The 12,165-nt window shown below is 41.4% G+C and overlaps 1 protein-coding gene across 1 annotated transcript in view; it reads right to left on the reverse strand.

The window, feature by feature from the left end:
* Positions 1-11,713, reverse strand: part of sntb1 (syntrophin, basic 1) — a 49,659-nt gene extending 37,946 nt beyond the window's left edge. The window contains exon 1 of the mRNA XM_083918966.1: positions 11,049-11,713. Within this exon, the coding sequence (XP_083775092.1) occupies positions 11,049-11,622 (574 nt within the window). The 5' untranslated portion in view covers positions 11,623-11,713. The remainder of the gene's footprint in view (positions 1-11,048) is intronic.
* Positions 11,714-12,165: the final 452 nt, after the last annotated feature.

The following is a 12,165-nucleotide window of genomic DNA, read 5'->3' on the forward strand; positions in this document are numbered from 1 at the left end:
TTTGACTTTAGTTTCCATTTTTCTAGTGAGAGCATAAACAAACAGATGTAACTAAATCTTTTTTTCATTGTAACTCCCACTCTCCACTTCATTTAGAAACAGTGACTTGATGTCTGAATGGCAACGTATCACCAGAGACCAGCTGTTCAACTCAACATTAACTACAATTACCGACTTTTGGTTAAACGTCTCCGCCAACCAGTCAAGCTGCAGTTTACATCCATGCCCATCCACACTTGCATAGCAATATATTTAGTGAAGGAATTTAACAAAAAGGTATTAAGTATTTTTTCTTCAACCCGGCAGTACAAAAAAGCTATGCATTCACCACAGCTTCAAAGTTGGTGTCGCCATTACAGCATCCGACAAAATGTCTCCCCTTCTGTTCCTGAGTTATGGTGATGAATAATGGACAGAAACTTTATGATGTCACAGTGAAGTTGACCTCTGACCTTTTGAATATAAAATGTCAACTTAATTTTATCCTATTTGACATGTGCGTAAAATGTTGCAGGACACAATAACCAAGAAATTTTGCCAGCGGCTTTTTCCTGAGAAGACTGAGGAAGTTTGAGATGAACGCCAGCATCCTCACAAACTTCTATAGATGCACCATCGAGAGCTTATTGATGGGCTGCATCACGGTCTGCTACAAGAACTGCTCTGCCCACAGCCGCAAATCACTACAGAGAGGGCCACACAGCAAATCACTGGCAAGTGTCTACAGGACATTCAGGACATTTTCCACCAGGGTTGCCTGGTATAGGCGCACAATATCATCAAGAGCCAAAGCCAGCAATTATGCAGAGCATTCTCCTTGGTATAGTCAGACGATACAGGAGCATGGCTGCACGTACCACCAGATTTAAGAACAGTTTTTATCACCATGCTATCAGGTCTTCTAACTCATATCCTTGATATTCCACATCACGTATCTTCTAACATCGTGTCTGCACTATTTACTGCACTATTCCATATCTCACTACATTTGTGAAATACTGTCACTACTGAAACTCAATCCTCATTTTAATTTCCATATATGTATATAGTCAACATATTCTCATCAATGGATTTGTATGACATCCAACAAAATGTATGCATAAAAATGTATAGGTACGATATGTTTAATGTTCTCAGCGTCACATGACTGTGACGGTTACCTAGGCACCAAAACTACTGTTACGTGACAGGTTAAGTTTAGGCAACAAAACAACCTGATTACAATAAAGGTTGGGGTTTGGTTAAGTAAGTCCTGTGTTTTGGGACCCATCCACCACTTCGATTTTGGCACTCTTTTCCACATCACCTGATTTCCTTCTTTGCCACAGACCTAACTTCTAGAGTATTAAATACATGGATTATATATGAATTACAGTGCATTACGTTTCTAAAGTATATGTATAAGGACAGCCTGATATAGTACAACATTACAGTTATGTCTGATCATCTTACCTCTCCACTTATTGTCACTTTATCTTATTGTCTTTCTATTTTATTAATGCCGTTTTACCTTGGTACTGCATATTATCTTATTTTATTGTTGTCTTTTCAGCGTCATTTAATGTTTTATTTATTTATTGTGGAGCTGATCTGTTTGTCATTCTACCATTGATGACTCTGTGCTAAACCTAATATGACCACTACAATTGAAACCTGAAACTGAAACCTGAAATTCAAACTGGTCATAAATAACATAGGAATTCTTGAGCCATGGCCAGAAAAACAGTTTTTTTGTGACCTTGTAACCAGTCTTGGTTTGTTACTCAGACGGTTCTGTGTCATTGGAAACTGATGGGGAAAGGGCAGGTGCTTTCAATACACACTTGGCAGATGATTGGATGAACCATCTGTCAATCAATCTTTTGCCGAAGTCGAACAGGAAAAGAGAGAAGACATCTTTTCCATCGAGAAAAGCATTCTGTGCTGTTCTCCTCTTTCAATGAAGAATAAATCTCCAGTTCTGATTGATGCCACTGCAGCATCTAATTGTTGTTTTGAACGAGCCTCCAAAGCAAAACACATTACTTTGAGCCCGATGAGATTGATTTTTGTCTGACACGATTGTCGCGTTATTTCTTATTATCACAAGAATTCGGATGCTGTGCAAGGTGACCTTGACCACTGACCACCAAGATCTAACACACACACACACACACACACACACACACACACACACACACACACACACACACACACACACACACACACACACACACACACACACACACACACACACACACACACACACACACACACACACACACACACACACACACACACACACACACACACACACACACACACACACACACACACACACACACACACACACACACACACACACACACACACACACACACCAGCCTCATTGTGGTTTTTCACTTAATAGTGCATAAAAGTATTTAATGAGGAATGAAGTCATTGGACTTTCTACCATATGCATCAATTTTTGATTTGGTAAGAAAAGGTACCAAAGGAAAAAAACTACTGTCATTAACTAACGTTGGTAGAAGCGTGATGAAGGCAAAGAGGAAGAGAAGAAAGCAGCTCGTCTGAAAGCAGAATGAAGGCTTTTACTCCTTGTCGGCACTGAGCAGGTAGCTGGATACTGCAGCCGCACAAAAGGCCTTTACAAATCCATCCTCAAGGCATCTTTTTGTGAGATTTAGAACAACATCTCCAAGAGTTCAAATATCGCCTTAACTGAACAATGAACAGTAACTGAGGTGGAGGACCTTATTAAAGAAGGAATTTGACAAGAACTTTGAGCTTGATGAACAGTGACTCACTTAGCAAGATTGTTACTTTCTCAATATGCAAGTACCCTTCTTAATTAAGTTTGAAGTACTGTCTACACAAATTTGTAGATATTTTATGTATCTATGTAATATTTATATCTATATCTTCACTTGTTCTATTTTACATACATATGCCAAAGGTCCAATGTATAAATAGATCATAATATATTGTTCAGGCTGTAAAAAGGGCCATGACTAAATTTGAGTCACTGTTATGTGTACTGAATCCTGTACATACAAAGTGAACAGAAAGATGAGTCATACTCATGAGCTTATTTGCAAAGAGTCAAATAAGCAAACACAGAAGATGTCTACACCACTCGTGTTTAGATGGATACAGTATGTGCATGTGACATCTCCATTACACTAACAATCAAATGAATGTTAAAGACCAAAAATCAGTCCGGGCTGTGTGTGTGCAAATGTATAAATTTGATGTTTCTCAAATATATGTGCTTTTAGGTTAAAACTGCAGGTCGGTCAAACTTTGGATTTCTCCACATGCTGAAATGGTGAGGCCCATGTAGTTACAGTCAGATACGGGGAATTAAAGATTTCAAAACCAAATACACTAAAGCAAAAGTGTAAGGAATTAATAAAACATTGTGTTTATCCAGAGGTGGGTGAATTAGTTAGCAACTAGTTATGTTGCTGAACAGGAAGTGAGTACACTCATATATTCCAGTGGCTTTTTGGCTGATAGCGGGGTGTATTTCAAACTGCTAGAAAAACAGATGAAAAGAAGACACCTGCATATGTCCCCCACTACACTACTGTGTTTATCTCTAAATGAGTTGCAATCATTGGCATGTCCATCTAACAAGCTAACTACCTACAGACGTAACCTAGCTTTACTCACAAGGCCATGAGCATATGACTACATTAGTTTGTTGGGTTACACGTCTGTTCCACTGCATAGCTTTAGCCTCAATCTTTTATCACAATATGTAGCCATCAAGTGCATATTTAAGACCCATTTTACAAGATTCCCATTAAAAAGAAACCTTAAAAAGTAAACCAGAGAGAGTTTTTAACAAAGTAATTATGCACTGACTTGAGATCAATTAGGTACCCTAGCAAAAGCTGATAAAGTCTGCCAGTAAATCAATGGTCCCCTGCTAGAAATGAAAAGCCTGCTTTTTTCTACTTCTATCTGAAAACAGGGATGCGCTGTTTTAAAATCTCAAGGAATTTCAAGTGTAAATAATTGTTATCATTTTAAACTATGTGTGCCATGAGTCAGAGCTTGACAGGTGTAATAGGAATTAAAGGCTCATTGATGCTCCCTTTACGTACCGAAAAATAGATACATTCATTTCATACTTCCATGCATCCTTTACATTGGCATAGATGTTAAGCGATGGTGGAGGAGGTCAGGATAATGTACTTCTGATGAAAGAGACAAAAGCGGTGGCACCGTTGTAGACGGCTACGGTCTGTGAGGTCATTAAATACATCACTGACATAGAAAATCTGTCATTTAAAAAAAAATTCATCTTGTCCTATGGTTGTGTCAAGTGTTTGGCATGCTACTTTAAAAAAGTAATTAGCTATTAGATACTTCTCCTAAAAAGTAACTGAATTAGTTACTGAGTTACAAATTACAAAAGTAACTACTTACTATGGAAAGTAACTTTTGCGTTATGCTCAAATGTGTCAAAGAATTTGGACCCCTCTTCCACCCCTCTTTAACACTTAAAATACATGTGCATGTGGAATTATTTAAGATAAATCTAGACAAGTCTCCAATCAAATTTCATGTGTTATTATAGATATTATAATTACTATGTTTTTTTAATGCATCAATAAAAATAACACAATAGATGTTTTGGAACTTTTGATATAATATTTATATTATATGGAAAGAAGTCACACTGGAATTGCATGAAAAACCAATATGCAGAAGAATGGGCATTACAGGGCATAATGTGCATTTCATGTATTTGTTCCATTCATTTCATGTAAGGAAAAGTGATGGCTATACTTCCAGTTCGAAAAGGCTACTTGGGATTACCTGGGCTCGCTATTCCTGTAGTTGCTTGTTGACTGAGGCCTAGTCCACACGAAAACGATCTGTTTCCCACCCTCCTTCTCAAAAGGTTTTCCGTCCACACGGCCTCGGCTAAAGAAATCTCTGTGCCCACACGAAACCATTGAATCCTATTCAAAATGCTGTAGTACACATGCAGCTTGGAGATCTAGTTGAAAACAGCTTTAATGAGCTAATAATTATGGTAACGCGTCACATTTCTTTTGCAGTAACGACGAAAATGGGAAGAGTAATCGATTAAATTACTTGTTACTAAAAAAAGGTAACACTGTTAGTAACGCCATTATCTTTTAACACTGTATTCCCATCACTGGTCATGTCTTGCTTGAACGTGCACAAATACGGACGAAATGAACGTAGAGTATGGACAGAGGGCTTTATCTGTTCATGTCATAATCTAACGACAAACATAAATGAGCCTTAGGGGGGGTGGAGCTTAGCTAACATTTATTAGTGCATTCAACCTCTATGACTAAGAGCTACTGTACATGACATTAAAAAAAAAGATAAGTGCATCCTTAAAATCATAATCTTGTATTTTGTCCTGCTCTAAATTTCACACAAATAACTTCCTCCATGATTGCTCACAAGACCCAAAATACGCTATTGCCTCAGGGATGATAGCAAACACTAACTTTCTATGCTTAAAAAGAGTGAATAGCACAATGCATTATCTCTATTATCATAAATCTTTAAACCAGAAAGCTGTGTGTTACATGTTCCATTATTTCCATAAATGGCAACAACATAAACCACCAAACTCACTCAAAACCACAACCACAGAAAGTGTTTCTACAGTAGGCTAGGGCGTTGACTCATTTACAGTGAGACACATTCAACAAAAGTCCGTAAAGCTGCATGACATACTTCTCATTATTGGTCATCTTTGGTCACCCTGACAAATATTTTTCAGACTCCCAAATCAAGCATGAATGTGAAGTATAGAGGCAGAGTTCAGGCAAGAAAACTGGGACAAAACAAACAGTGTATAGAAAACACAAGGCTTACACCTGGAGGTGTTTTTGTCCTCTTCAAACAAGAGAAACAGATGAGCTTTAACTCTGTCTCAGCTTTTGAATTGGCTGTATAAACATCCACAGTGGAATGAATGATTCAATCTATTATATTCAGCACAACAATCACCACTGCAGCGCTACAGCTGTTATCACCTCCATCCGCTCTGAGTCAGACTGCACAACAAACGGTAGTGGCGGAGATGATAATGACACACACAGGCAGATGGTAGACACATCGACTCTCTCACACACACACAACCACGTATTGACATCAGTCTAGACTGCAGTGCTGATAACTACATTTTATTACACACATACATATACACTAGACACACACTTCATCACACTGTTGACAGCAGCATATACACACACACTCAGATGTGCTCATCAGGTGTGAGGTGACGACAGGGGATCAACAGGGGAGCTAACAGGACACCGACTCATTTCCTGTCTATAGAAGTGCGACAGATGTTCTTTATTGTATTCTGACTTTCACTTCTTCATTTCTTCTTCCTTCATGTTAAGGCTTTTGCTAACAAATAATGCAGTTTGATGGGTGCAACTATTGCTAGTCTCAATCTGGCAGTGTTTTCTGCCATCATTTTCATCCATTCTGACCAAAACTATCTCCATTACTAGATTACTGGGTCCTGTAGTTGATGCCAATTGACCCTTGGCTGAACGCGTCACCCGAAGATTGTCCACTCAGCTTAGCAACCACAAACGTTTACATATAAAACCCCGTTTTTGGTGGCCTGCCCTGTCCCCGGCTGGAGCTGTCCCCAGAAATGTCCCTCACATTAATTTTATGTGGCAAGAAAATGGGCCTATCAGTGGTCTCAATCACATTGTGCTTGATTTTTTCCAACTGTTACCACAGTCAAAATACATGAAACGGGAAATGCCCCCCTTTTTTTATAAAAACATTGGATATTTTAAAGATATATTGACTGGAAATATCCCCGGATGCATTTGAGAAACTGGTCACCCTAAAATGTGCAAAATATACCTTTTACAGGGTTCTTAATTTTAAAACTTAAAATGTACTATAGAAAAACTGCAGAAAACTTTTTTACCCCTTCAATAAGAAATATATAATGTTGAGTATGTTGAACAATCCTAACACACTGGCTACTTGTACTGCTCTGGGGTCAAAATCAATTCAGCCTCTGAGCAGCAATCCAACCTTGGGAAGGCTTTGTTCAGCCTGCATGTGACTGAATGGATGATCACACATAATTGATAAATGTTCCGAATAAATGATCTGGCCTCTCCTTGTGTTGCATCACCTATATCTCCTTCTGGCTCAAAAACCCAATTTTTACAGAAGAGACTACCCAGTTTCCATTAAAAAAACAAGTGAATGGGCTTCACAATTCTCCACAGGTATTGTTCTCATCATTTTTATCTTAATCAAATTGCTCTTTGGGAAAAATACACTTAACACCCCCATGGTTGGACTGAATTTTCAATCACCATTGCATAAAATGATACAAAAATGAAAACAATGGGAGGAGGTTAAAAACAGTGCAAGGAGGACAGAACAGAGACAGCTGTGAACATTAAGAGCCGTTATCCTCGTGTGACCGCCACGACTGACACCTGTAAAGTATTTAGCCTTGTTCCACCACCAGAGACTTGAAGTTGTTTACCAATGGTAAGTAAGGCATTACCTCTTCTGATGTTGCCAGCAGGCATCTCACAGGTTCTCTAAGGGGCATTGATATCTGGAGAGAAGGCAGGTGAAGGCTGGATCTGCAGACTAGTTTTAATGCACACTCCAAAATATTAACAACCCGCACACAGTGCTAGTACAGTAACAATGGCTGAAGTCCACTTGTTTGCTTCAGTTTCAGGGTCCTGTCTTGGCTTACTTTGACACTTCAACAGAACAGTGCCATCGTTTATATCACCAGTAACATAAGCGCTTCCTCGTATCACTGGTGCTTTACCCACAATGACAAGTCAAAATATGTGTGGTGAAGTCATTGCACGAAGCTCGTCTGTGTCGAAAAAGTTGCAAAAACTCATTGGAAGCAAACCCCTCCCTTTTTTTTGGTGGGAAACGTGTGGGGAAAGGGGGATCAGACACTGCTCGACACTTCAGTAAGCACTTTGTTGGAATCACACTGAGGGACAGTGTGTGAGTGTGTGTGTGTGTGTGTGTGTGTGTGTGTGTGTGTGTGTGTGTGTGTGTGTGTGTGTGTGTGTGTGTGTGTGTGTGTGTGTGTGTGTGTGTGTGTGTGTGTGTGTGTGTGTGTGTGTGTGTGTGGGCGCTGTTCTGCTGCCGAGGAATAGGTCGAGTTGACAGTTCGTTACACAAACTCTCCTACCGATGTCTTGTGAAATTTCACAGAAGACATTTTGACTTGTAGCAAAAGTACAGGTGTACAGGTGTTACAAATAACATTAACAATAGCTCTGTTCTATTCAAGAGACGTGGTACAGGTAAACTGATTAGGCAGTGCACCACGTGAACCTTGTTAGCTCACCCAATGATCTTTAGTGTGATTGTACAAGCTGTACACTACATGGTGTAAACTGGCAATATTCTGTACAAGTATAAACTGCCTTATTTATTGTTTTCCATGAGTGTGTAATTGAAGGTATTATTGGGGCACAATCGATTCCTCAGTGGACCTCCATAATGGCACTGGCTGCAGTTGCTAGGATCTTTGTAGTGCAGCTGCAGAACTCTGGTTAATCTCTGTGGTGAATTAATTTTGACTTGTCAGACTGCTTGCTGAGCTACAGAAAAGAGCTGCTGGCGTCTTGCTCAGGGGACACTTTAACAAAGCAGATGCTCTCTGTCATGGAGGCTTGAACCATGGTCCTCCCTGGGTCAATCTGCTGCCCTCTTACATCAGGCTGGAGTGAGTGAGTGCTCACTGCCTATTTTAGCTGAATTTTTTCTCCATCTTCCCAATGAGTTTCCAAGATGGCTTGTCAAATACACAGATCACAAACTTGCACGTACAAGCTCTGTTTCATACACAGAAAAGGCACAAAAATGCAGTGCACTGCACACACACTCACACGCTCCTCTCCCATGAGACATTTGCTATCTATTCTAACAGCTGATTCTTATGTTTCTTCCTGATCTAATGTAACAGTCTTCTTCTCTGATATCATAGATGGTGTCTTACACTCAGGAATAGAAAATGGGAATAAATCACTCATTTAGGTTTTATTTGAAATGAAAGTAAATGTGTTGGGTTACGTGTCAAGACCCTTTTACGCCCCCAAAGATCCATGACACCGCTTGAAACTTGCACTTTGTACTATTCCCCTATGTTTCAGCGCTTTGCCAAATGCAAATGATCTATTAAATTGTAGTCATGGTGAACTCCTGTCTCTCTGTTACCCTTACGCTAACCCTTGCTGTCGTCTTTATCAACCTCTTAGCCTCCCTTGTTAGCTCTCCTTCAGTCTCTTTCTATCTCCCTCCCTCACAACACTTTCCCCATTAAATTCACATTTCAGCTCCACATTTCCTCCTCTGCTCCATTCCCCTCTCTCCTTCTTTCTTATCTGTGTAAGTTTTCAGCTGGGACCTGCTTTTTCCTCTGCAGTATAGCCCCTGTGTCCCCCTGGGAACGATCACCACCATGCTTGCATGTATATATGAGTGAATGTGTGTGTGTGTGTGTGTGTGTGTGTGTGTGTGTGTGTGTGTGTGTGTGTGTGTGTGTGTGTGTGTGTGTGTGCGTGTGCGTGTATGGGAGAGCAAGAGATGCTTTGTTCTTCCATCTTGGGTCCAAGTCAAGAGTCCTCACAGGAACAGGAATAAAAACTCAGAAGTGGGCACTTATGTGCAACATTTCCCGGTGTGTGAGTGTGTGTGTATTTGTGCTTGAGTACTTCAGTGTGTGTGCATGTCTGCTTGTGTGTGTGTGTGTGCGTGTGTGTGTGTGTGTGTGTGTGTGTGTGTGTGTGTGTGTGTGTGTGTGTGTATGTGTGTATGTGTGTGTGTGTGTGTGTGTGTGTGTGTGTGTGTGTGTGTGTGTGTGTGTGTGTGTGTTTGTTAAGGGGGTAAAATGATGTTAATCCAGAGTGGAATCTGTCTGCCATCAGCCTAATTTTCATCTTCACTTTTGGTTAAAAACAACTGCACAACACCAACGTGGCTGCACCACTCCTGTGAGTCCATGAGCACAAAATGTGCCTTTGCCTTTACATGTGTGACTATGTGTGTGTATATGTGAGAGAGAGAGAGAATGACACTCGAGTGAATGTGGAGCTGGATTTGTTCATGAGGGTAAAAGAGATGATAGAGAGTTGAGAGATGAGAGAGTTTGACCTTGCATGATTCTCCCACGGTGCCAAGTGTTTCCCTAAGAACCTGAACTGTTGAGCAGGCAGCCCGTCAGTCAGCTGTTGGAAGAAACCAGGTGTCCAGCAAAGTTATGTTTAGTATATACAATTAAGTAAAGTGTCTTCCCCTCTCCTGCTGTAAATTGAATTAATTTGCAGAGAAGAAAAGTTTCTCTACAGTTTCTTACCCTGGGGGACGGTTTGCTGATAACAAATTGTGACTTTGTAAATGCAAAACAAAGCAGATTTGATGAAATGAGATGAGAATAATAGGCTACTGGTGCAATACAGATACTTCATTTTCTTTCTCCGCTCTTGCTATTAACCAGTACCTCTCCTTTCTTAAATGGAAAGTAAATCACATCTTACAGCAGCAGCAGAAGTTTTCATTCCCAGGAATTGACACTCAGAGCCCTGCTGCTTTTCATTCTGTTCCTCTCTGGGAGTGATTTGCTAAAAGTGAATGCAATCAATTGGCAAGTAGAATAGAAAACTTTCAGTAGCCTACTTTGTGTCCCGGGGACCACAGACATGCTGGGTGATGCGCATAAAAACAGCTCAAATGGAAGGAAGCTATGAGGGATGAGAGAGGATGAGGTTCCCATGCATGTTAAGGTCCAGAGTTCCCCGAGGGATCTTTCAATCTGGTTATATTGGATCTCCATAAAAGGGGCTGAAAACAGAAGGACCTTGGCTAAACTGAGATCTTAACTTTTATCTCCCCCACAGGCATGCTGTACAATCCAAGAAACTCAGTGTGTGCTTCCTAAAATAAGACCTTATAATGTGGAAGTTTTGGGGTCATGCATTGAGTATGAAAAGTTTCTGTTTCAGCCATTATATCGCACACAGTCTGTCCAGCGTGCCTACCTTCGAGTGTCACCTCTTTCCCGGCCCGTTTCAGCGTCTGCACAGCCTCGTCGTGAGTGGCGTCCCGCAGGTTCGTGCCGTTCACGGACAGGATGGCGTCCCCGACGTACAGAGCCTGGGTCTGGTCCGCCGCGAGCCCCTTGAATATCTTACTGATGAGGATGGGCATTTTATTCTCCTTCCCCCCTTTGATGCTGATCCCGAGTCCCCCGACCTCCTGCTTGGTCACCTTGACGCACCGCTTTCTGTTGGCGATCGCCTCGGGCACCCGCTCCGGGAGGTCTGTGAACGCGGTGCGCACAGTTTGGGGGCCGTTGTTGGAGTTGGCGTTATTGTTGTCAAGGTAAGATCCGTTGGTAACGCCGTTAGAGTTGACATTGTCGTTCACGTTGTCTTGAACGCAGCTGTCCTCGCAGCTCAACGTGAGCGCTTCCTCGTTCAAGTTGACCAAAACTTTGTGCCACCGCTCGCGCACCAAAACCTCCACAAATCCACTTTTTTGCACTCCGAAGGCACCTGGAACTCCCGTCGCTATTACCACCGCCATCTTTGGAGCATTTCTTAAAAATGGCATGTGATTTTGTTCCCAGCACGCGCGCACACATTCACTTCAACACTCAACTCCCTCTCTCTTTCTCTCTCTCTCGCTCTCGCTCTCACCCTCTCTCTCTCTTTCTAACGCACACTCTATCTGGACTTTGCCCCTCCGAAGTTTTCTGCGGGACTTGTCAGGCGTCCCGACAGGTCCCGACCAACCAGCCCGAGCCCTTTCGGCGCAAGCTGCTCCCCGCTCCGCCTGCCAGAGATCCTATCAGCTGGGTGGAGTTAGCTGCCCCCGCCGTCAGCCGTTCCAATCTCCGGATCCATGCATGCACAAAAATGTGTTCATCATTTCCACTGGACGCCTGAGACAGTTGATGCAGAGTTACACAAGACTTTGCAACGCATTCACCAATTTTACTCGCATCAGGCTGATAATATTACACTAAGACATATACATGGACGTAGCCTACTATACCGTCCTAAAATAAATGAATGTATATTTCGTGAATAAAACCACAATTCGCTTTTGTGACTCATTGTGCACGTAGAGCTGAATAAGTGACATAAAACTGGA

This window comes from Echiichthys vipera (genome assembly GCF_963691815.1).
Source record: "Echiichthys vipera genome assembly, chromosome: 8".
In the NCBI taxonomy this organism is placed as follows: domain Eukaryota; kingdom Metazoa; phylum Chordata; class Actinopteri; order Perciformes; family Trachinidae; genus Echiichthys; species Echiichthys vipera.